Genomic DNA, 25,810 nt, shown 5'->3' with positions numbered 1-25,810 from the left:
ACTCATAAACTATCAGGCTCGAGCTCGATTCAAATTAGAGACTTGATTCAAACTTGAGCTAGGCTCGAGTCAAAAGCTCGGAAATTCGAGCTCGGCTACCTTTGGTTGTAGGTCTCTCAAGCAGCCGAGGTGCTGAGTTGAGGTTCCGAGCTGAGGTCTCCCTCAATTGCCAAGGTGCCAAATCGAGGTCTCCCTCAACTGTTGAAGTGTCGAGCTGAGGTTTCCCTAACAAGCGAGGTGTCAAGCTAAGGTCTCCCTTAGTTGACAAGGTGCCGAGCTGAGGTCTCCTTCAGAAGTTCAAGCTCGGCTCGACTCGAACTCGACTACCTTTGGTTGCAGGTCCCCCCTAGTAGCTGAGATGCCAAGTTAAGGTCTCCCTCAGTTGAAGAGAGAGTGGCATTCTTGTAATTTATAAGGAGAGAGAGAGATAGGGGTGTCCATGAAAAACCGAAAAACCGAACTGAACCGAGAAAATTGTACCACAAAATGTGGTAAACTGAACCGATCGATTCGGAATTTTTGAAAAACCGAAGGACCGGTTCGGTTTTCGGTTAACCTACAAAAATCGATGGCTAACCGAACCGATCGGTATATATATTTATATGTATATTTTATATATATTTTTAATATATGTCACATTTTCTATTTATAAAAATATTATATATATTATATATTTTTAAAATATTTATAATATATTATGTATCATTTGCTATTTATAATATAATATTAAACATATATTTATATAATATATATTATAAATATAAAATTTGAAAAACCGAAGAACCGAACCGGTCAAAAATCGAAACCGGCGGACTGGTAATTGGTGGTACCGGTTCGATTTCGGTTTGGAAAAATGTGGTTCGGTTTACAAAAAAGGGCCATGGTTTGGTTAACTGAACTATGGATACCCCTAGAGAGAGAGATGGCATTCTTGTAATTTGTAAGAAAGAGAGAGAGAGAGAGAGAGAGAGAGAGAGAGAGAGAGAGAGAGAGTTGGTAGGAGAGTGGCTTTCTTGTAATTTGAAAGAAAAAAAAAGCAAGAGAGAGAGTTGGTAGGAGAGAGTGACATTCTTGTAATTTGAAAGAAAAAAAAAAGCAAAAGGAGAGAGTTGGTAGAGTGGCATTCATGTAATTTCTATGAAAAAAAGGCAAAAAATACTGTCATATTCCATTTCCCTCATCCTCAGGCCTTCTTACGTACACATTTCAGCTTAATATATTTATATAGATGTTCCACCTTTTCTTGTTTGGGTGTCTTGTAGAGCTGCACTTCATAGCTTTCAATATCTGTGAGTGTTTTTAATTGTTTCCTTATTTGTTTACAGTTCAAGTTTGTTTGTGTGAGTTGGGTTGGTAATGATGCAGACCTCAACCTTCTGACTCTGGAGAAAAGTTCTTTTAATGTGGGTATATTACTGCTACCTAAAATTTAGGCATGCAGTGGTTCAAATTCAGACCTCAACCTAGAAAGAAATCACTGATGTCTCTGTTGTCATTGCACCTTGAGATCAATTGAAAGGGGCTGGGGCGAATCCAACTCATTGTGCAAACTCTTTTAAACTGGCATAATACTCCTCCACACTCTTATCACCTTGTTGTAGCCAAAAATACTCCTGTTGTTGTTTGGCATGTTCCCAAATTTCTTTCTTAGTGTCAAAGTGTCAAAGAACATCAGCTTAATCTAAGAAACCGCAAACTAGTTCAAACCTACGATGCCTGAAAGACATGATAACGTAAGAGCTTTGACCAATAAAAATCCCTCATTTTGATAAGTTTTGCGGTATTGCGTCTTTCTGATATCGTAATCAAACCCAAGAAACCCAGAATTACTAAAAATATTAAGTCTCAGTTTTCCTGTAAATAGTAATTAGAAAATTATAAATAACCTGGAGCATTGAAACTTAATTCTCAAGTGGCTAAACCAATATGAACCAAACTGGATACAAACTCTATTAATGTGTGTGTACAGCCTGTGGGGTACATTGGTCAATCTGTTTACTTTGACATTGATTATGGCCTGCAGAGTCTAAAAACCAGTCTTCTTGAAGCTTTCAGTTGGAGCACTTCTACATGTTTTATTGAGATAAAAATTTGAAGTATTTAAGTTCCATAAGTATAATTGACTTTCACTATCATTCAGCCAAATCAGTTAATATTTGATTGGTCATATTGTCTCTTGTCAACAGTGCATTCTGTAGGTCTTCCATCTGACTTTTTTTTTTCTCTTCAATTTCCTCCATTATCTACCTTCTATGTTTATAATTTGAGTCTATAATAACCTAACTTCAGCTTCAACCATATAGGAGCTCACAACCTCCTTAATAAATTATTCAATAAAAGACAAAGCAATAGCGTGGGATGATGGTGAGGCTTCACTGGTCTGTCGGATTTCTAAAACTTGGAGCAGCAATGAAGCTGAGGCTGAAAGATGAAAATGAGACTCCCGATCTGATGATCTAGGGAGTTAGGGTTTCTGTGCTGAAGAGCTAGATGACGAGAACTGGATCCTCCTTGAGTGGAGGAAAAATGGTGTGAGGAATATTCTGAATCTGATGTGCCGAGGGAAAACTGTATTGAATTCCTTTCAATCTATCTCTTTTCTTGTCTGTTCTTGGGATCTAGGGAGTTAGGGTTTCTGTGCTGAAGAACTAGATGACGAGAACTGGATCCTCCTTGTCTTTTCTTGCCCACTTTTAGAAAGTGATACACTAGTTAGTTACACCATATCAGCCAAGGTTGTTACTGGGAGAAGTCATGTGGGGAACATGGCACTGGGTCACACACATCTATTTACATCGCTTAAGTCTCTGTTTCACCACTATTAATCTTTCTTTTATCTTCCTTTTTCGATGTTTTCAATGAGATGCACTCAACTACCTGGAAACTTTCTTATTGTGTGTTGAAATTAAAGGTTGTTAACAAGAACAAAAGCGATGCTGCTCGATTTTCTCCCTTTTGGAATGAAATTATAAGAAACCTACGGCAAGAAGATTACATTACTAACTTGTAAGTAACTTATGCTTCACCGAACTTGATGTTGTTTCAAGCTTGTTAATATATCTATTTGTGTTACAATTCCACTCTCTATTGTTTCTTGTAGGGAAATGGATTTGCTTACCATGCCTAAAAACTCCTGGAAGGTTCCATTGGTTCAATGGCCCCTCTTCCTTCTTGCTAGCAAGGTAAACTCCAATTGTTGCATCATGAACTTATGATTCACAGTTCTTTCTATCTTCCTTTTGTTCTTTGTTGTGGTTATTTTTTTCCTTGGTTTTACATCTATGCTTTTTTTTTTCATTTATTCAGATATTTCTGGCTAAAGATATTGCAGCAGAAAGCAAAGACTCAAAAAATGAGTTATGGGAAAGAATTTCAAGAGATGACTACATGAAATATGCTGTTGAGGAATGCTACTGTACCATTAGGCTTATATTGACAGAAATACTAGACGAGGAGGGAAGGCTGTGGTAAGTATTTGTTCTTTTGGTTGTGGTGTTCTTTAGCTGATAATGTTTTTTGCAGATTTTAGTTTTCTAGTTTCTATAGGTAGGATGCCTGTAGTCCTGATTTATTGTTCTCTAATGACAGGGTTGAGAAGATATATGAACATATCGATGAGAGTATAAAGAAAAAGGATATCCATGCTAATTTTCAACTAAATAAGCTCCAACTTGTTATTTCTAGGCTTACTGCACTTACTGGGATACTGGTTAGTATCATGGTTATAATGGTCTATGCAATTCAAAATTGCTTGACCTTTTTTCATTTGGTGTTTTTCTTCTCTTTTTCAACTTATTGGTAGTAGAACTATTAAGTTACCTAAATTCTATAGTCTTTTTAGTGGCTCTCCCCATTGGTTTGTTCTTTTATGATCCATTTTTCAGTTTTATGTTTCCCATATCAGCTGCTAGTGTATCTTTCTTGGGTTTTACATTTTACAACCTTTTGATCTTTTGTACATTGGCTGTACAGGCCTTTATCTCTTTATGTTCTCTGTTCTTGTTTGCATCATGCTGATGGTTGTCTACCTTCATGTTTCTTCTCTTTTATTTAATTTTGGTTTTTGGACTTTGTTTACTTAGGTATATATTATATACCTTCTATGTTTCCTGCATATTTTGGTATTATTACTATGTTATTGATATAAAAGATGTATGGTCCTATGGAAATTCAGAAAAAGGAGGAATCACCCGAAATGACAAAGGGAGCAGTGAAAGCTCTCCAAGATTTATATGATGTTATTCGGCATGATGTAATTTCTGTTAATATGGGGTATGTGCTAACCTACCTGGTGAATGCATTTATGGTTGTGATACTATTTTCTGTATCAAATTGTTGAATTTAATGTTTTTTTCCAGGGAAAACCGTAGTACTTGGAACATGATTTTAAGAGCAAGGACTGAAGGTCGCCTCTTCTCAAAGTTGAAATGGCCTAAAGATGATGAGTTGGTACATATGTGCTTGTATTAAGCTTTTCTAAATTATGTTGTAAAAAATATGTATTTCATATTATATTCAATAATATTTGATGATAATAAAATGCAGAGAGCACAAGTAAAGAGGTTGCATTCACTTTTGACTATCAAAGAATCAGCTGCTAATGTTCCAAAAAACCTAGAGGCAAGACGTAGATTAGAGTTCTTTACAAACTCCCTATTCATGCAAATGCCTACAACAAAGCCAGTTCGTGAGATGTTGTCCTTTAGGTCATTTTCTTCCCATTATTTTTTCTTCATGCATCCTATTTGTTTTATAGTTTGAATTCCATGAAGTTGTTGACCTTTTTCCCCTTTTGTATATGTGTATCTTTATCTTGCAGTGTTTTTACTCCATATTACTCTGAGATTGTACTTTATAGCATGCCTGAGCTTCTCAAGAAAAATGAAGATGGGATTTCGATTTTGTTTTACCTCCAAAAGATATTTCCAGGTACCTGTATTCCTGTATATACGTATACATTTTTCTATTCCCTTTTTTATTTGAGTATGAATATCTATAGCTTCTATGCGTAAAAGAAGTCATGTTTTGATTGATCTGGATTGTATCCAACCCACCACTTTGTAAGACAGTCCGTTACTATCAAGTGTGTCAATTAAATATTTTACCCATGTCAAACCATGTAGGACAGTCATTAAGTCTGCCCTTGTTGAATTCCCATTACCAGCAGGACCTGAAAATATAACCAGTCATTAAGTCTGGATTGCCCCTGCTACACCTGCCAAGGTTTAAGCTGGATTAAAGTTTTCTGGTGGTGGGGTCCAATAGGATGTTATAATAGCTCTAGAGGTAGACTAAGCCATCGAATGCCATATTTGAATGATATTATCAGTGGTGAGATCTTTGAGAAGCCCTGTTGTTTGACCCATGAAGTACTTTCCTTCTGGGTTTATTGATGACAGTGTTTTTGTCTTGAAGTGACATTAATGTTATTAATATGATATGGTGACATAGATCGTCTCTATGCTATCAGTATACATCTTATTTGTTTAGTGCATTGTCCTACCATGTTTCTTTTTCTTTTTCTAGAAATATTTCCTTTGGATTTGGTTAGTTTATTAAAGTAAATGAAATGTTGGTTATTTCAGATGAGTGGCAGAACTTTCTTGCTCGAATTGGCCGAGATGAAAATGCATTAGATTCTGAGCTTTTGGATAATCGTGATGATGTCCTTGAACTCAGATTTTGGGCTTCTTACCGTGGACAGACATTAGCAAGGACAGGTATCTCTTATTTCTTGGCATTGGATTTGGTTGCACAACTTAGGAAAATCTAAACTTAGCTATGAATGTAAAAGGTGATAACTGATGTCAGCATCTTAGATTTTCGTTCTTAAGGGAAAAAAACCAAAGCAATCATCTTGTTGTATGCTAATATTTTCAATTGCAACTTGCGAGTTCTTGATGAATAGGCAATCCCTGTGTTCAGTGTATATTTAATATTTATGACCTAGTAGAACCTTAAAACTTACTTATGACCTAGTATTGACTATAAATTACTTATCTAAGGTGAAAATCCAAAGTGAAATTCAAAACACTCAAAATCAAATAACCTAAAGATGAACATTCCTGGTATTATCTTGAATCTTTTCCTTGATTGGTCATAGTTTGCCAACAGCAGGTTTAATCCACATGATGTTGACCTCTGAGGGGAAGTATTTTGACTTTCTTTTTAAGGCATCAAAATCAACACTCTTGGAAATTCTTTTTTTTTTTTTTTGCTGAAAATTGATGCCAATGGAAATTGGTGGGATTATGGCTCATAGGATATCAACCTTGATTCTAAACTTTTGGGCCTATTATAAACTACAGATTATTGTTCTCTTCTCTACACAATTGTGGTTATAATTTCTCTCACTCATTGATCATGATTTGATTTATTTCCTTTTGTATTAGCTGATGTTCTAGTAGGAAATTTAGACATCTATTTGTGGTTACAAGATGGAATAAGCAAGTAGTTCCATCCATAGTTCCCTAATGCAGCTTAAGTGGGGCTAGAGGTTAGTCTTATGCTTGGACTGCAGATTCACGACCTTAGTTACCAAATTCTAGTTCATGATTTCAGGAGTTCAAGAGTGCAGATCTGCAATAGCAAGTCCATGAATTGTTCTGGAGTATCCTTATGATGGATGCCAGAACAATCTCCCTCCCTCTCTCTCTCTCTCTCTCTCGCTCTCTCTCTCTCTCTCTCTCTCTCTCGCTTAGTCATTCCCTCACTCTATATTTTTAATAGTTTTTTTTAACCATAAACATCCTCGGTGGATGGGAGGCTACCGGAAACTTTGTTAATCATATAGCAAAATAATAACCTAGAAAGGGGACATAAATACCTTATCCCTCTGAGAAGCTAAAAGATCTCCAGCTCATAAAATAAACATAATGTGTCTAAAGATCTAAAAAAACACACTAGCTGACTCTGATAATTGGTAGGCCAAATATATCTCAATGCAAAGTCTCTTTAGTAGATGTCTGTAAGTTGTTAGAATCATAGAACCCCTGACTCGCAAGGGTATCACAAACCAAATTCGCCAGTCAATCTGCCACACCATTTCCTCAACGATAAATGTGGCATGTTTTCGAGGACACCCCTTCCAACTCACGTCAAACGTTATGAATTACATACGACAGACACCAGGGCTCGGCAGTGCTGCTATTTTTGGGGGTATCCTATGGATTTTGCAAATCGGATGCCCTCTAGAAGAGCCAATGACCCAGCAACCATGTTAGTATGAATACCATAATAAGAGGAGAAGGCTGCAATAAAAACACAGGAGAATCATGAAGGATTCTCCCCTGCCTCCAACCACCACCACCTATGCTTGGATTTCCCCTCGAAGCTCCATTCACACAAAAAAGCACGAAATCCATAGGAGGCGGCATTAGACTTACAAGTTTCACTTTCTTGGTCCTACATTGCATTTTCATCAGACCAAGGCTTTTTAGTTGAACTGTATCCACCTTACTATTGTCCCACTCTATCACTGACAAAAACAGCAGAGCTTGAAACAAGCCTTGACTGTACCAATCATCACAGGTGAGCTGTTGGAGTTACTTTCCATGCTTTTATTATTTCTTTCCCTCCTTATCTCCCAGAAGATAATAATGGGTAGCAATCCTACAATCACTCCCCCCTTTTTCTTTTCCAGATGCAAGCTCAAAGTATCTGCTCACATGACAGGAAGTAGAATTATTTCCAAACAAGTGGAGAAAAAGCTTCATGGCAAAATGCCTCCAAACCTTCTCAAAAAACTTCCTTCTTATATAAAGATGTTCACTGTCCTCAAACTTGATGATATTTACAGCAATTGCACCTTGAGCAGAGGACTCGGGGCCTGTATATTTGAGTCTACTGGGAGCTTATTCCTCCACACCCTCCAAGTCAAAAAAGCTAGCTTTGGTGGAATATAAGGATTCCAAAACCACTACCAACCATCCCAATAAGGCTTCCTGGATCTTTTTTTTTTTTTTTTCGAATCTGGTTTAGTAATTAACTTACCTCACTACATTATCCACCTTATCAGAAATAAAGAAACCATGCCCAGCAATTTTGTTGAGAGTATTCCCATCCAAGATGTGGCCAACTTCACCACAATGCCATTCTCCCTTAGTTCAGGAGCTGGTTACTTTAAGAGAAACTTCAATGTTACTTTGATCAGTAATAGAATAGAAGAGAGGGCCCTCCCCTAGCTAGTTATCATACCAGAAACTTACCTTTACCACTTAACCACATGGCATTTTCCAGCAGCTCATGTCTCAATAAGAAAATTTTCCTCCAAGTTCTCAATCCTGATTTAGGTTCTTCTGCTGTAGCAATACTCTTCCCCTTTAGATATTGTGAGTGCCCGTGCTTGCATGTAAACAGTAATAATTTTCTCTTACTTACTGTTGGCTTATTGTTTTATGCAGTTCGTGGGATGATGTACTATAGGAAAGCTCTTATGCTTCAGAGCTATCTGGAAAGAGTTTCTTCTGGAGGTTTGCACATTCAAATTTTGTCTATTCATAATTGACCTAGCATGTCGACATGCTCTCATCATTTCTTGCTATGTCTTGGTGATGATAGATACTGAAGCTACACTTTGTGGTGATGAAGCAACTGATAAGCAAGGTTTTGAGTTTTCTCGTGAAGCTCGTGCTCAGGCTGATCTGAAGTTCACATATGTTGTTACTTGTCAGATTTATGGGAAACAAAAGGAAGAACAAAAACCAGAAGCTGCAGATATTGCATTGCTAATGCAACGGTTAGCTATATAAACCATTTTCCCTAGTTGGTCCTACCTATTTTGTTTTCTTTCTCCTTTTATCTGCAATCACTGTCTCCTATTAAACTTCTTTTCTTCAAATTATCAGCTTTTTAGCCCATTTTCCACTTAGTTTTGATGATTTTCTTTTTCAATTAGGAATGAAGCTCTTCGAGTTGCTTTTATTGATTCAGTTGAAACAAAAAAGGATGGTAAATTTCAGATGGAGTTCTACTCAAAACTTGTGAAGGGTGACATCAATGGGAAAGATAAGGTTTATATTTTCTTAAATATGCATATTTGCCCTACAACTCATGGTTTTCATTGTCTTGTATTGATTTCATAATTCCATAATTGCAAAAGTGTATGTTGCAGTTCTCTGAAGTTCTTTTCATTGTTTTTTCTGGATGGAGAAATTTGTTATTACAAATAAGATATTGTTTTTTCCACTACCTAGAAAGTGCTCATTAAAAATACATAAAGAAGAATGAAGAATGATGTCCTGATTATAAATAATGTGCGTAGAAGCAACCTGGTGGAAAGAGCTTTTCTTCAGGTTTCTTGGTCAACTTTACTAATTGACATAGCATTAAGGTGGACCTCCCTAAGAGAAAAATAAGACAAATGCAAAATAAGACAGCACAATTATAACCAATGTTTTAAAATGCAGAGGTGTGACATGAGGCATTCCACTACTTGGTGTGAGGTGTAGTTCAGAATGTAAGAGGTGTAATCGTGCAAGCCTCCTGAGCACAAAGAAGCACAAGCCTCCTTAAGAGGAGGGGATGAGGAGGAAGGAGGGGGAAGAGGAGAGAGAAGAGGAATGACATTCTTATCTTTTTCTCATCTTTTTTGATAAATAAGAAGGATAAATTCCATTAATAAAAGTTCCGCACCAACATCTGAAAGAAAAATCTTTACAAACTTTCCCTATTGAGCCCATTAATAACAGTAGGAAGAAAGACAAAAGATATAAAACAGATTCAGTCTACAATTGAGCCCAATACAAACTTTCCCTATTTACCCCTTGCTTTGCAAGACCATCAGCCATAGAGTTTGCTGATCTCCCCACCCATTGTATTCTCACTGTCAAGCTTCTTGTTAGGCAGTTGAATTTTTTAATTTCATTCTTAAAACACCACACTATAGATTCCGGATTTTGTAGCCAGCCCACTACCACCTTGGAGTCCCCTTCTATTATCAACTGTACCACACATATCTGCACTTGCTAACTGTAATCCCTGGATAGCAGCAGCAAGTTCCGCCCTAGTAGAGTTTCCAACTCCTATGGGTCCTGAGAAAATAAGAACCACATTCCCACTCTCATTCCTCAGTACCCCTCCCACCCCTGACGGACCAGGATTACCAAGACTACTTCCGTCGAAATTCAGCTTCAAGAATCTTTCAGGAGGGGGTTCCCAAGCCATACTCACTTTAGTCTTTATGGATGAACAATTAGCCATTGCTAACCAATTCCTCCAAACATCATTAATTGAGAATTGATGGAATAGGTCCAGTGATTTTAGCCACAAGATCACCCTATTTAGGATGCAGTCCATCTCTTCTGGGCTTCTCTCATCCTCTTGGAAAATTCTGGCGTTCCTTTCTTCCCACACGGACCAGATCAATGCTACTTTTGCACACCTCCACATAATTCTTCCTCTTCTGTGCCGCCAAGGGAAGAAACCAGGATCAAAAAACAAACTTGTATCTGCTGGCCTAACCAACCTGCACCCAAACAATGAGAAGAGCCACTCCCATAACTCTACAATAAATAAACAAGATATTAGTATATGGTTATAGTCCTCACCATGTGACCTGCAAAGAATACACCAGGAAGGTGAGAGACAGAGAAAAGGTCTTCTCTTTTGTAGAAAGTCAAAGGTGTTTATTTTCCCACAATACACTTCCCAGCAAAAAGCCATAACCTTAAGGGGGACAGGCCTGCACCAAATTTCCTTAAAAGGGAAAGGCCGGTTGGGGGTAGACTAAGTAATGGATTTAAAGAAAGAAGCGCAAGAAATGGATTCATTCCATTGGGGTGTCCAAATCCGATTATCAGATTCAGAAGGGTCCAAACATATTGTATCAAGTAGACTTAGCAGATTTGTGAGAGACACAATTTCTTCTTCCCTTAAACCTCTACGAAACCCAAAGTCCCAATTTGGTGTTAAAGGATCATTCATAATGGAAAAAAACTTACACAAAATGTTTTTTATACCTTGAAACAGAGAACAAAGAAGGGAAAAGGTCCTTCAATGGAGCCTCTCCTACCCAAGTATCCTCCCAAAATAGGACTGAATTACCATTGCAAACATCATACCTGACAAAACTGAAAAACTGAGGAAGAATGCCATGAATAGCTTTCCAAGGTGTTGCCAAGGTTGCTCGCCATGATACTCTAGCATTCCATCCATTTTCTGAGCGACCATGAATACTACCTACCACCTCATGCCAAAGTCTCTCTCTCTCCACTGGCCACCTCCACATCCACTTCCCTAGCAATGCTTTATTTTTTTAATCAAATTCCCTTACCCCAATCCCCCTTCCTCTTTTTTCCGGCATACCACCTCCCACTTTATCAAGTGATCCTTTTTACTTTCCCCTGGCTCCCAAAGAAAATCTCTCATCAACTTTTCTAGCTTCTTAGCTTCCCTAGGTGGTATCCTAAATATAGACAGGAAATAGGTTGGTAAGTTAGCAAGTGTGGCTCTTATCAACGTGATTCTACCCCCCTAGGATAAGTAGTTTTTCCTCCACAATGTTAACTTCTTTTGGAACCTCTCTACCATTGGACACCAAAAGCTACTCTCCCTAGGGTTTGCCCCAGCGGAAGCCCAAAGTAAGTCATAGGCTAGGATGAGATAGAACATCCTAAGCTTCTTTCTATAAACTCCACCTCCCTATCCTCCAAATTAACACCAGCTACACAACTCTTTTCAAAATTGACACTCAAATTTGACAATCTCTCAAAGCTTCTAACCAAATCCTTGAGATTTCTCACTCTCTCCATATCATCCCCATCACAGAAAATCAGAATGTCATCTGCAAATTGGAGATGGGTGACCGGGATACCATCCCTCCCTATTCTCCACCCTTTAATCACATCTTCTCTATCAACCTTTGAGATCATTCTACTAAGCACTTCTGCTATTAGAGTGAAGAGGAAAGGTGATAGAGGGTCCCCTTGCCTAATACCTCTACAGGCTGGGAAGAAGTCCTTCGCCACTCTATTAACCAAGACAGAGTAATGGCAGGAACTAAAACATCCAAAAATCAAACTACACCCTTATTCCCAAATCCACAAACATAGGCCTTTTCTAGATCCAACTTACAAACAAAGCCTTTTCTTTTAGATCTTCTCATATCCTCCACGCACTCATATCCTCCCGGACTTACTATATGATTCTCTAAAATGAAAAGATCTTTTATATTAAGAAAAATGAAAATGCATAAAACTAGCTGAAAGGAAGATCTTATTTTTTTCTTTTGTTAATAAATATCTTTATCTTTTTATTTTCTTTCTTTTCTCTATTTTCCCTCTTTCTTTAATAAATATGGATTGTTGCATTTAGACTAGGAAGGAGTGTCCATCTTGCAAGAAGAGAAGTCACCACATGAACTAAGAGGATTCTCAAATCAGGAATGGAGCATAGGACTAGGGGGAGAGCTCCATTGCAACAATGGACCTTGGGGCCACCAAGGTGCCTTAGGACATTTCCATGAGCCAGGGAGGGTTTCTAGTATGTAAGTGAAAAAAACTTTGGGCGCTTAGGTGGGAAAAGGTCATTCTTTTCTACCTCCTTACATACACTAGTCATTGAGACGTGATTTGCTTTGATTTCCCCTTGTTTAGGCCTCCATCCTCTTCTTTCACCTCCCCTTCTTGTATAACTTGAGTGTTGTTGCCTACAATTGACTCATGTTGTTGAGGATATGTGATGCAGTTCACAATCATAGTCCAGAAAACATGGAATCATATGACTCTAGTTGTTAGTGGACTTCTAACAGCTAATTCATTAAAAGCTCCAATAGCTAGCTTGTTAGTGGGTTTCTAACGGCTAGTTTTATTAAATGCTCTAACAGCTAGTTTTACATTACATGCTTCAACTACTAGTTTTTGTTCTCTATATAAAGCCTTGTAATCTCAAGCTAGAGGCATCAAGTTCTTTCTTTTGTTTTGAGAAGCCTAGAGCTGTCTTTGAGAGTTGAGAGAGTCCTCTCTTTGGGTGAGTGAATCCCTAACCCCTTTGGGTGAGTGTGCCCCCAACCTTGTTGCCTCATATTATAAGTCATCTTTGATTAATGAAGTTTCTTCCGATTCTCTTCTTCTTTTTGTTATTTCTTTGAGCAAATTTCTTTTACATTCTCGCTTCATATTTGAACTGCATCAATATGGCTGGTGGGCTTCCTTTTCATATAGTATTTCTTTCCTTCTCTTCTTCCAAAAATAAAAGCGCCATATTCAAGCCCACCTAGAGCACATAATGACTTTTGCTTTGGATCAATACTACCTATGCTAGAGGGTTCATTGAATTTAATCTGCACAGCATCAACCTTGTCTGAGATCTCTATTTTATGTCTGAGATAATCTCGGATTTGAGCAATAGGGGGAGGGGTAGAAAGATCTTGACAAGGCTGCTTTTCAAAACTTCAACATCAGCCTATTAATCGTCAAGGCTCCATTGGAAAAGCAAAAGCCTAGCTTGTCTTGACAAGATGATAAACCCGTCTATGTTCTATTGTGTTGTGTCCCTCTTTATTTGAACTTTAAAGTCATGTGGTTACCTAAACTAGCACCTGATTTCCTTAAGTTATTCCTGTTTCCTTCTGTTGGCCTTGACATTACTGGTTGAGCCGGAGATGATTTAGTTTGAGTCAATTCCCTAATTCCATTCTGGTCTACCATGCCCTTTTCATTTAAACTGCTACCTGCCCTTGTAGTCAGTTGCTTCATCGATTCATGCACAACAGCCTGTGCATATTGTTTTAAGTGCAGTGCTTTGATTTTCTGCTAACCGCCCAGATATTCCTTTCCCAAGTTGGTCTCCATTTAACATAAGTTTCAGCTTCCCCAAGTTGGTTGCCATTTGCACATCCAGACCATTCTTGGGCTTGCTGATTTCTCTTCTAGGTTCTTCAATTTTTCCAGTGTCTCTTCCCTTCTCTTCATATTAGCAGACTTCATATCTTCCATTCTTTGCAAGAACTTCTGTAACATTTCTAAGAGTAATGTCCACCAAGCAGCTATTCTTCCTTTAGGAAACACAACTTGTTTTTTATTATTGCCGCCACGAGAAAAATGACAAAAGCAAAGGCAGCAGAATCAATAGCGATACTTTTTTCCATCTTCAACTCATCTTGGATAGTCATTTTTTTTTTAGCAAGTCATGCTGCAATTCTCAAGACTGCCAGAAATAAATGGGAAGGATTTGTAAGGAATGTTTAATCAGTGTCAATCTCGTTCCCAAGGAGGATGTGTAACATTAGTTCTGTTATTCTGCTCTTCCCAAACCAGTCATGCATTTCCAAATTACCTTTCCCTTCTTGCTAGAAATAGTGAGGAAGAATGGTTTTAATAGGCTTCTTATGTCTACCGGTGGCTCCCACCTGAACCAAGAGAAGAACCTTTTCCAAATAAACTAGACAAAAGAATGGGAGCTTACTAGGTTGGATTGCACAAAATGAGGAAACTAACACCAAATATGAACAGTTCATGTATTTTTTGAAGGATAGCTTTTTTTGCATGGGTTGCTGCACTTGCGAAGATCCTCTATTTTGACTAGTTAGGTGGACGCAAAGTAGTTTTTCCACAACAATTGTAGTCTCATGCACTATACTGAGAATATCAGGTTAAAGTTGAAGTAGATAATGGTAATGAGTGAGGAGCCTTTCTGTGGGTGTCTTCTATGTTTTTGAGCCCTATTTTCTTTGCCTTTGTACTAATTTTGAAATGATGGGTACAAGTAATCCATTCTTGACAACTATGAATAGTGTTGAAGATTAATTAGTTTTATGATGTTTTTCTGAGTAGATGTTTTATGTGAGTCCAAATTTTATTATGTTTTTGAGTCTTATATATGCTGTTTTATGTTTTGCCGCCCTATAAGGGCATAGTTGTCTTTGTACTGTTCTATTATTTTAGTATAAATAATAAGTGAAGGGGGCGGGCAGATTATTGCTCTCTTTTCTTTTCAACTTCTCTTCTTCTCTTCTTCTCTTCTTCTCCTTCTCTCTTCCTTCTCTCTTCAAGAAACTACTTTTCTTTTATATTTTTTTAATTCAGCAGATTTCTACTAATAGCATTCCTGTTTTGTTGTCCATTTTTGCTACTATTGGTATGTACTACCACATTCTTATTCCATGTTCTTTATTCATTGATGATGATTTAATCCATTCATTTGAGTTTCATTTTCATTTTCTTTTTGTTTTTGGCAGGAGATCTATTCCATAAAACTTCCAGGAAATCCAAAACTAGGTGAAGGTAAACCTGAAAATCAAAACCATGCAATTATATTTACCCGTGGAAATGCTGTTCAGACAATTGACATGAACCAGGTAAGTAGTATCCTTTTTCCATTTATAATGTCTTCCAAGTTCCAACCACCATTTTTAGAAAGATTTGTTTTTTTTTCTTGATAATTAGAAGGAAAGATTTGCTACTCTGTAATTTTACGTAATATGGTCATTATGGTAGGAAGGAGAAGTGTCATTTGTTATGAAAGAACCAAGCCTCTGCTGTTTTCTTCTGGAAATTTTGAATAAAGTGAAATCTAAATGTCATGCTTGTCATGGAAAGTTGATTGTTCTACTCATTCATGTGCTACAATAATCGATGAATGAACCATTTTTTGGAAGTGGAGAGGAAGGAATCCTACCAAATTTGATATGAGAATTTCTCTTGCCATTAACAGAAAAGAGATGTTTATTCTTCTTGTTATTTGTAGGGAATGAAGCATGCCAACTGATCAATATTGGAAAAGATGGAGTTATTGTGTAAGAATCAAAAAGGGTAGAGCAAGTAAAGAAAATGTCTGAAGTAAGAATTGAACTTTGTGTCAAGGGGTACAGATTTTATGAAATTTGAACTTTTAACAGATTATCAAGGGGGATTCTAAGATAATAGTGGGGTGGCTGAAGGATTTGCATACAGTAATTTGTACTCATAGGAGGCTATCAAGAGATATAATTGGCTGACTACTAATATGGATGTAAAGATTCAATGGAAAGGAGATCAGCTAATGGGTTAGCAGACTATTTAGCTAAGCAAGGGGTGAATAGGGATCATTTATATTGGGCTCAATGTAATTTTTCTTACATGCCTGAGGTTTAATCTCATGCCTCTGGTTGGGGTGTCCTAATTGTTGCCCATACAGAAGGATTGTCATTTTGTCTGCTGCTTAGATTTCTTTTATAGTACCATTAGTCAACAATTTGGTTCTTTTTCCTCTCAAAGTTTGCATTAACCTTAGCTTCTTTGGCATCTAATTATACCATGTTGACTTTATCAACATGCCAGAAATGAAAATTCTATCTTCGTTGTAAATTCTGAGAGAAGCTTTGGTCCTGGGTGAGAGGTCTGTTTGGTGTGAAAGACTGCTTTGTTGAATTGGTTGGAGCTTTTTTTCAAAGTCAGCAGCTGAAAAGCTTGAGCAAAGAGGGTACTCTAGTCTGGAAGATAGTCTTTTTTCTGTTTTGGGTCTATTTGGACTGAAAGAAACAATTGGATCTTTGAACACAAAATTGGGTCAGAATTAATTGTGGAAATGGAGATACAAGGCAAGCTATACTGATGGTTGGGAATTCATAAATTACTTGGGGGAAAACTGCATAATTTGTATAACTTTTATAATGACAAGGAAAGCTTTTTTGCATAATTGTGGGGAGCAAAGCAAATTAGTTGGAATTTTTGGCACATTCCTATTGTGCATTCCCTTGGTGTACATGGATGATGGTGTAATGATGTTTTGAAACTTCAAATTAATATATTTCTTTACTTTATCTTCTTCAGGGAAAAGAAAAATCTCATCTGCCCCATGCATCTGAAAGAATAGATCACACACACTCCTTATTGTGTAACTTACTTCTCTGGTTAGGTTTGCTGTAAACTTAAGGTTGGGCAGAGTGGGGGCCCCAAGAAGCCTGAGTGATGCTTAGCAAGAGACACTATACATTGAGTGGAGGACAATTGGGGAGAGGATATTTGAGATATGTTTGTAAGGGGGTTTTAAGGTATCTGCATTGGTTAGTGTCCTTGTGGTGGAACACAGTCATCTATAGGCAATTTTCTTGGGGTTTTCTTAAATTTTTCTTGAGATGGCTTCTCTCAGGGATTTCATGGGTTCGCTTTTTGTATAGAAGTTTTACTCAGCTAGGTCGATTATGGTGTTACATCAGAGGTCAAGGAGTTGACTCGTGTGAATCCCAAGAAAATATTTATGACTTTGGATAGGATAAGTGATGCAGCCTATAATCATGCTCCAAGAGGCACCATTATCATATTCTAATAGCCAGAAAGTTAGTAGTGGGCTTCTAGCAGTCATGGTTCTCAATATCGGAAAGATTTGGTGAAATTTCCCTGAATGGAGGCAGGGTGAGGTGTGCTGGTGCCTCTCTTTTTGTAGGCCTCTCCTGGATAGAGAAGTGAAAGAATGTTAGTGCTGCTGGCCAGACTTCAGGAGACAGAGATTCAGCCAGAAAATTCTGATGAGAGATGGTGAAAAGACCGAAGGACAACAAAACTGATATATTTTCAGTTAATTCATTCTATAAAGCTTTGGTCAGGAATCAGGTGGAAAGTCATTGCATTGGAGGCATGTGGGGATACCCAATTCCCCCCAGAATTGAAGCTTTTGTGTGGCTGGTGGCAATGAACAGCACCCTTATTCATGATCATTTGAAAAAAAAAAGAGGTTTCTTGCCTCAATTGTCTAAGGATATATGATGCATTTGTTGGTCGAATTTATTTATGTGAGCTGTATATGGTTATTCTACTTTCACCTCTTCAAAATAGGCAGATGAGATCCTCAATTGCCTAAGGAGATCTTTGAAAAGTGGCCAAGAATCTGTGGGGGGAAGATGGCTAAAATCATGTAGAGAGAAGGAATGATGTGTTGTTATTGATTCAAGATTAGTGAAATGGATGTTTACTCTCCCAAATATTTGTATTTAGATTTAGAAATAAATAGTGTTTAGAAAACCAGACCGGACTTCCCACTCAGGCTAGTTGAACTGTAACCCGAGGCCCTAATCTGTTTGATCGCACCCGAATAACCATGTTTACTAAAAACTGGTGAAAACCAATTGACCGACCGGTTTAACTGGAAAATCGGTGAACCGGTGCATGTTTCATAAAACCGCCCAGGCCATTAAATACTTGAAATTTTAAAGTAAGTTAGATATGACTTAAACCCATGACCTCTTATTTTCATATATTGCTTAATTTTCACTAATCCACCTCTTCATTTGTGCTATTTAATGACTCATTATTGTATATGTTGTTTTATTACGCACATATTTTAAAGAAAATGTAAATTATGAGACTTGAACCTTGGTTATTTGCTTTAAAAATTAAGGAATTTGCCATCCATCCGCTATATTTAAATATATTAGAAGTTATAAAATATATTATATATAATATTTATATAATCTGTAGTATATATACATATATGCCACGTCATCATGGTTAGACCTCCAGTTCAACCCCGGTTGAACCTCTGACCAGTGAAATAATCCTCTGACGTAATCACGGTCTGATTCTCTGAACATTGGAAATAATCCTCTTGTTCAACCCCAGTTAAATGGGTGAGCAGGTCAGCAAATACTATGGCTGATTCTTTGGCCAAACTTGGGGCTTCCAGGGAAGATCTTTTTTGTGCTACCTTGTAACTTGTTTTTGTGATTTGGAAAGCTGTTCTTAACTAGTATGGAGAGGTCGCATCTTGTGCCTCTCCTTGGGGAGCTTGTACTTTCTTATTCTTTGTAATTTAAAAAATTCTTTCAATTATCAAAAAAAAAAAAACAATTACATTTGTTTCACCAATCCTGTCAAAACTGCTATTCAAAGTTTAGAATAGCCATGTCTGAAATGAAGCATATATTTTCTTTCTTAAGATGTGAGATATCCCCCTCTTTATAATTCATGCATATTGTTTATCATATGGACTACCTACATTGTTTGACTGTAGCATTCAGTTATCTCAATATTCACTTACTATTTGTAGGTTTTCCAACATTTTTTATTCTGTCTTCTTTCTAGGATAATTATTTTGAGGAAGCATTGAAGATGAGAAATCTTCTTGAAGAGTTTAACTGTGACCATGGTCTTCGTCCTCCAACAATCCTTGGTGTTAGAGAACATATCTTTACAGGAAGGTACTTCTCCATTTATAACCTCATATGGATGTTCACCTGTTTCTGTAATAATATCATGTAATTATCTATTTGAACTTTCTTTATGTAATGGATGCAGTGTCTCTTCTTTGGCTTCATTCATGTCCAACCAAGAAACAAGCTTTGTGACTTTAGGTCAACGTGTCTTGGCAAATCCTCTGAAGTAAGTCTACATGTAGGTTCTTTTTTTGTAGATCCTGTTCAGCTCAAATAATCTGAGGAGATATCTTTTCCAAATACAGGGTCCGGATGCATTATGGCCATCCAGATGTTTTTGATAGAGTTTTCCACATAACAAGAGGTGGTATTAGCAAAGCTTCGCGCGTTATCAACATTAGTGAAGATATTTATTCAGGTGCAATGTTTTTCCAACTGAGTTGTCCTTTTGGTGGATCAATTAGCTGATTTGTTTGGCCAAATTTGTCATCACCAAATTCATTTTAGTGTTGTTTCATGGTTTAGCAGCCATTTTATTGCATATGTGGGTTCGAAGATTTGCTTTTCCAGGTATTAGAAAAAGATTGTCTATATTAGTGAGAAATTGGGAGAAATTGACATTAATATAAATTGCATTCAATCCCTATCCAGATGAAATTGATCAAAAAAGGTTGTGAAGGTTATAATGAGAAGAAAATGAAGTAGAACCCCTGTTTGAAGGAGGAAGACCCCTCTTTGTGTCTCAAATAAGAGAAAGAAGATGGGGTAGAGCCCCTGTTCATGGTTATATCCTGCATATACAACATAAATTAGTAGGAATATGCAAACAACTGCTAATTTAATATAAGATAAAACACAACATATGTCAGGCACTCATCTAGGCAGAGGTGATGGGATTAGGCTGTCAATGAAATGAAACGGTCAAACTGTCAAATTGTTGTAGGATTGCAGATTGTAATTGATTGTTTGAGGCTTTGAGCATATGTGTATGCTCCTGTGGTCTAACCAACTAAAAGAAAGAGAGGAAGGGAAAATATGTGATTGCAGATTGTTCGAGGCTTTGAGCATATGTGATTGCAGATTGGCCAATTTTTTTATTATTTTTTGCATATTTTTCATTATGCTCTTTTTTCCCTTGTCTTTGAAACTGGAACTTCTGGAATATTTGTAAGGGAAAATATCTTACAATTGGGGAGGAATACAGGATTGGTAAAACAGCATGTGCCAATTTTCTACATATCCTATATTGAAGGACCAGGCCACCATTAAATGAGACCTATCATAGATATTAGTTAGAAATTCCGAATTATGAGATCAACTGCGTTTTCTGCTGTCTTAGGAACTCTCCCAAGCTATGCATGGGTTAGATGGTTAAAGTTCATCTGATTTTTGCCATAGTTGTGAAGGTGAAGCCCAGGCAACAAGGTATCTTTGGGGTGTGGCCTTGCCCAAGCACTTAATTGTTTATGTACAATGGTACTTTTTATTTTTATTTTATTTTTATGCTATTACATTACATTATACATTATTAAACTAAATTATTTATTTTCTGAGTTTATAATTTTTTATAGTTCTTAGACTAGTTTTTTATTATTTTCTTCTTTGTTTTGGTTCAATCAACACACAATTGGACGTTATCTTGAACCCTTTTAAGACTTTAAAACCTGAACTGATAAGTAAAGAATAACTTGGAGATTTTATCCAATCAACACTTTATTATTTCCTTTCTATAAGATAATCCTTAAAGATAACTACTGTGTGTGTGTATTTATTTATTGATTTTAAGAAAATTCATTGCCTTGCCGCTCCCTGTGACCTTCACCTTGGCGCCCTGAAAACTATGATTGTTGCTTAATTTGATGTAGACAATCTCTTAGGCAGGACCATTAAATGGCAAGCCTGATCCTCTACATGTTAGGCATATGGCAAGTTAGTTTTGGCCCCAGTTGTATACAAATGTCTTCTCTCCCCAGGCATAAGGTGATTGCATTTGCAAATATCAATGTTAATGAAGAAACACTTTTAGACATCTAGTTTCTAACTTATAAACCACATGCAGGATTCAATTCAACTTTGCGCCAAGGCAATGTTACTCATCATGAGTACATTCAGGTAATATGTTGGCATTAATTTATTTGATGCATATACATGGTTTCAAGTTTTGCTTACCTTCAATTTACAGGTTGGCAAGGGGCGTGATGTTGGGCTCAATCAGATTGCTTTGTTTGAAGGGAAAGTAGCTGGTGGAAACGGTGAACAAGTTCTTAGCAGAGATGTTTATAGACTTGGGCAGCTCTTCGATTTCTTTCGCATGCTGTCGTTCTACTTTACTACTGTTGGTTTCTACTTATGTACTATGGTATGATGCTCTACGTTAAAGAAAATTTAGCTAGAAAAGTGTTAGCATTGATTAGCTTAACTAGGATTGCATAGCTGAGGAATTAGCAGTCATATTTTACATTTTATTGTCTATAGTAGCAAAAATAGCTTGAACTTGGCAAAATTTTGTTTGTTGTATAAGTTGTCCCTTTGGTAATATTGCAAGACCCCGACTGCACAAAATTGGAATGTCTGCCAAGTCACAGGTCAAACAGTCTGATCACAGGTCATATCTATCGTGTATAATATATTTTGTATTCTGTAACATCTGTGTAAGTGGTGTCTGGCGGTGGGCCTTGCACAACTGTTTGGTTGCTCCATTTCAACATGGGTGACCAGGGTTCTAATCTTGGAAGCAGCCTCTCTGTATGTGCAGGGGTAAAGCTGTGTACATCTGTCCCTCCCCAGACCCAACATTGGGGGGAGCCTTGTGCACTGGGCTGCCCTTTTATGTGCAAGTGGTGGCTAGATGGACTGTTTCTCAAATTTTGATACGTTCAAGTCTTCTCACATTTTATTCAAAAATATGTGTATTTAATCAATAAGGTATTAAAGAGACAAATAAACACAAATAGTATGATAGATCTACGGTGGCATCATATCATACATAAGAAAAAGATCACAGGTGAGTTTCCTTATTATCCTTTTAAAGTTTATGGTAATTTAGTGACCCGGGTGGGTCAGTGAAACTGAGCTGGTTTCAATGGTTCTTACCGGGTTTTGATGGCTGTTAGTTCCTGAGTTTCACGCTGTTCAGTCCAGTCCGAATATTACAACATTGCCCTTTGGCTCAGTAAACTTTTAGGAGATCCACAAAGGAGATAATGAGCTTGTTGAACTTTCTCATCATATATTATTGATGTTAGCACCATTAAAGTTATATTTCAAGTTCTCAACAACTTTAAGTTGGCTATATAATTCTTATTCCATAATAATAATCTATTTTGGGATGGTTTAAAATGTAGGTGTCACTGGAAATATTGATCATCCAGATATAGGAAACATGTCAAAAATATCAGAAATGCCCTATCGAAATATTGTAAAAATTATAGACATGGTGAAAACATTGTGAAATATGGAAAAATATAGAATTCTATTTTATGTAATGATCAAAGATGCATAGGCAGACCCTTTTAAATTATTATGTTATTCCCAATCATCAAAATTACATGATAGAGTGAGTTCAAGCAATATTTAAACTCGTAGAAAGCGCAAATGGTTCTAATAAATTATTCAGTAATCATGTCTATTAGGTGGGTAAAAACACTATTACTCCTCATATCTAAAGTATTGTTGCCAACTTATGTTGTAACATTATTTCTTATACTCCACGTAGCACTGGTAACTTTCATTGGCAATACTTGATTGGTTTTACCATTTTAATCCATGTTTGGGATATATCATGTGTTAAATTTCAGTTCTCATGGTGGTTTCAACTATCCCAGCCAACACTTGTTTGGTTTACCATTGCCTTTTTGGAATCTGCACCTTATCAGATATTTTTGCTGGTTTTATGGTTGGTTTTTGTGACATGTCCAAACCTTCTGAATTGACTTCCCTCATCTTGTCACACAGTGTCTATACCTTAAGTTTCCTCCCATGCAATCATTTCTAACTTCCTCCTCTCATCTTGCCACTGATGCATACCAACATTCTTATCTTGTCCATTGTTTTTGTATGCCCAAAATTTTTCTCCTGCAAAGAATGCTCATCTTATAGAACTTCCTCATAGAATTGATCTGTATTAGGTGGTTATGATCTTTAGAAGTACATCATCACTTCACTTATACCACTCTAATTTGATGAGCAACATGTTATTCAATCTCTCCCTCCTTGCGGTTACCCAAAGTAGTGGAGCATAATTATCTCTACGAGGATTGACCAGCACTCCCATGGTAGTAATATACTATGTTCTACTTAATTTTCGCCATGAACTGCTAAAATTTATGCATTTTGTTGTATTATCAATCTAAAGTGTTAGATGATATTACTAGGTCACATGACCTGGGGTTGGTTACTTGAGTAAAGTCATGAAATATTAAATATTGAAAGGAGACTACAAGATTTATGGATTTTTCTGCTCAAAATGTCTTGTTTCTTTCTCTTCTCCTCTTCCATTTCTCTGTTCTAACCAAATCTATCTACTTTCACAAACAAGTTAAACTATTTAATGAGCAATCTATTCTACTGCCAATCTAAACTAGTCTTATCAAATATCAGAAGTACAGATACTTGATAGAATCAATATTTTTGCATTTTCAATTTTTTGTTTATTTATTTGTTTAATTTCAATTCTGAATGTAGTACACAATATAAAGTGGTTCTAATGATTGCTTTTTATCTCCATTAGTAAAGAGATTTTATAATATTGGCTTGTTAGCATTTAAACTTCACTTTTCAAGTTCCTCAATTTCTCATTATTGGTTAAAATGCCGATTAAATTAGATCTCCAATACAAATTCCATCATACATTAAAGCATATATATATATATATATATATATATATATATATATACAAAGAAGCCTAGGCATATGCTTATTACTTATCTAAAAGACTAAAACTGTGTTCCTTCTGTGACAAAAGTTGTTAAATTTGTTATAATTCTAGAACAAGGGAGGTGAATGTTTTTTTTCTCAGTTATGCATTTTCAATCTTTTCTTGACATATGTTTGGCTAAAAATATCTTTCTTTCTAAATCAAAGGGGTCATAACATTAGCCATTATGCACTAAGTTGAGTGTGAACTAGTGTTATCGCTTGTTTGATTTCAGTTGTCACTAACTTGTCATTTCATGTTCTCGCAGCTAACCGTGCTGACTGTTTACATATTCCTTTATGGGAAGGCATATTTGGTAAGCTGAATTCAACTCTCTCTGACTGTGGAAGTTCTTCTAAATAAGCATAACTTAAAGTATTTCTGATGCTTTGAAGTTGGCTGATATTTCTTTTGAAATGAAAGGATTATATGCTTCATCTTCTTTTATAATTTAGTAAAGCATCCATAGTTTTCTTGCAGAAAGTCCATGCAAATGATAATCTTTAAGTTTTTTTTTTATTGAGAAGGTACTTTAAGATTTTTGTCCCTTCCATATATAGCATTTATCCTGAGCCTTTTTTTTTTTGTTACTAGTACCCGAGCAATTTCTTCTTTCTGTTTTGTTTTCCAATAACATAAATCAACTAGTATCTATAACTGAAGGTTAACAATTCAAAATTTCCATGCTTGGAAACTGAACTATTGTCTTTCTTCAGTCACTCTCCGGAATTGGTGAAGCTATTCAAGATAGAGCTCAAATAACACAGAACACAGCCCTGAATGCTGCTCTGAATACACAATTCCTATTCCAAATTGGTGTGTTTACTGCAATCCCAATGATTTTGGGTTTCATCTTGGAACAAGGCTTTTTGAGGGTACAGTTTTGCCTATGACCCTGAAATTGAGATCCTTATTATTATTATTTTTTTTTGCTAAAGTTTTTCTTCTTTGAGGTTTTGCATACAATGAGAAAGTTTTAGGATTTGCAGTGACAATTCACTAATAGGAAGTGATACTCCAAGATTTATGCGCTACTTGCTTGCTTCATTATCCACATCCCTAAGATCCTTGAGTTCAGAGTAACTAAATGTAGTTTTCAATGAAGCTATAGTCCTATCCAATTCCCACAGAGGGAAGACCATTGCACTAAAACAAAAAACCATCATCATAGCAAATCCCAAACTCCTTCCTTCTCACTTCAAGTCCTCAATAGCTTTCACCCCCACCTTCAGATTCTGATCCACTTCATTCTGATACTTTGTTTCCAAACACAAACTACTAATTACACTCGAGGCACATTCAACATGAACCCTTTTGAAATTATGCTTGTATCATCCAGTGAGGTTCTCTAGATTCTAGTACTCTTGGAAGCTCAAACACGATTCATGAAATGGTCTGCTGTTTTCTTCCTGATGTTTAACTCCTTTTAACTATGATGTTTCAACATGTTCTTGCTGCAGGCTGTTGTCAGTTTTATAACGATGCAGTTTCAGCTTTGTTCTGTCTTCTTCACATTTTCTTTGGGCACAAGAACTCATTATTTTGGTCGGACTATTCTTCATGGTGGTGCAAGGGCAAGTACCCAAATCGTGATCCTGCTAATCTGTTTTACATATCAGATGAAATTAAAAAATATGGGTCGTTTGTTTACTTTCTTATTTCTGAACAGTACCAAGCAACTGGTAGGGGTTTCGTTGTCCGACACATAAAGTTTTCAGAGAATTACAGGCTTTATTCTCGCAGTCACTTTGTGAAAGGGTTTGTAGTCTTTCACCTTGATCACCTAGTCTGGAATAGAGCTATAGCTGTTTTTAATTTGTATATTGTTC

General features: G+C 36.7%; 1 protein-coding gene across 1 annotated transcript in view; it reads left to right on the top strand.

Moving 5' to 3' along the window:
- GSL10 (glucan synthase-like 10) overlaps window positions 1-25,810 on the top strand; it is a 123,321-nt gene that overhangs the window by 74,627 nt on the left and 22,884 nt on the right. The window contains exons 25-46 of the mRNA XM_088954511.1: window positions 2,912-3,006; window positions 3,101-3,182; window positions 3,307-3,467; window positions 3,589-3,709; window positions 4,175-4,272; window positions 4,359-4,449; window positions 4,546-4,706; window positions 4,820-4,929; window positions 5,586-5,720; window positions 8,403-8,471; window positions 8,560-8,737; window positions 8,897-9,011; window positions 15,176-15,295; window positions 18,996-19,111; window positions 19,209-19,292; window positions 19,372-19,484; window positions 21,126-21,178; window positions 21,249-21,425; window positions 24,250-24,297; window positions 24,698-24,856; window positions 25,442-25,555; window positions 25,651-25,739. Coding sequence (XP_088810637.1) covers window positions 2,912-3,006; window positions 3,101-3,182; window positions 3,307-3,467; window positions 3,589-3,709; window positions 4,175-4,272; window positions 4,359-4,449; window positions 4,546-4,706; window positions 4,820-4,929; window positions 5,586-5,720; window positions 8,403-8,471; window positions 8,560-8,737; window positions 8,897-9,011; window positions 15,176-15,295; window positions 18,996-19,111; window positions 19,209-19,292; window positions 19,372-19,484; window positions 21,126-21,178; window positions 21,249-21,425; window positions 24,250-24,297; window positions 24,698-24,856; window positions 25,442-25,555; window positions 25,651-25,739 — 2,489 coding nt within the window. The remainder of the gene's footprint in view (window positions 1-2,911; window positions 3,007-3,100; window positions 3,183-3,306; window positions 3,468-3,588; window positions 3,710-4,174; window positions 4,273-4,358; window positions 4,450-4,545; window positions 4,707-4,819; window positions 4,930-5,585; window positions 5,721-8,402; window positions 8,472-8,559; window positions 8,738-8,896; window positions 9,012-15,175; window positions 15,296-18,995; window positions 19,112-19,208; window positions 19,293-19,371; window positions 19,485-21,125; window positions 21,179-21,248; window positions 21,426-24,249; window positions 24,298-24,697; window positions 24,857-25,441; window positions 25,556-25,650; window positions 25,740-25,810) is intronic.

Source organism: Nelumbo lutea, chromosome 7, assembly GCF_056320005.1.
Source record: "Nelumbo lutea isolate HS-2025 chromosome 7, American lotus-T2T, whole genome shotgun sequence".
Classification (NCBI taxonomy): Eukaryota; Viridiplantae; Streptophyta; class Magnoliopsida; order Proteales; family Nelumbonaceae; genus Nelumbo; species Nelumbo lutea.
Note: the sequence above shows the minus strand (reverse complement) of the source record. Positions and strands in the feature narration are given on the sequence as shown.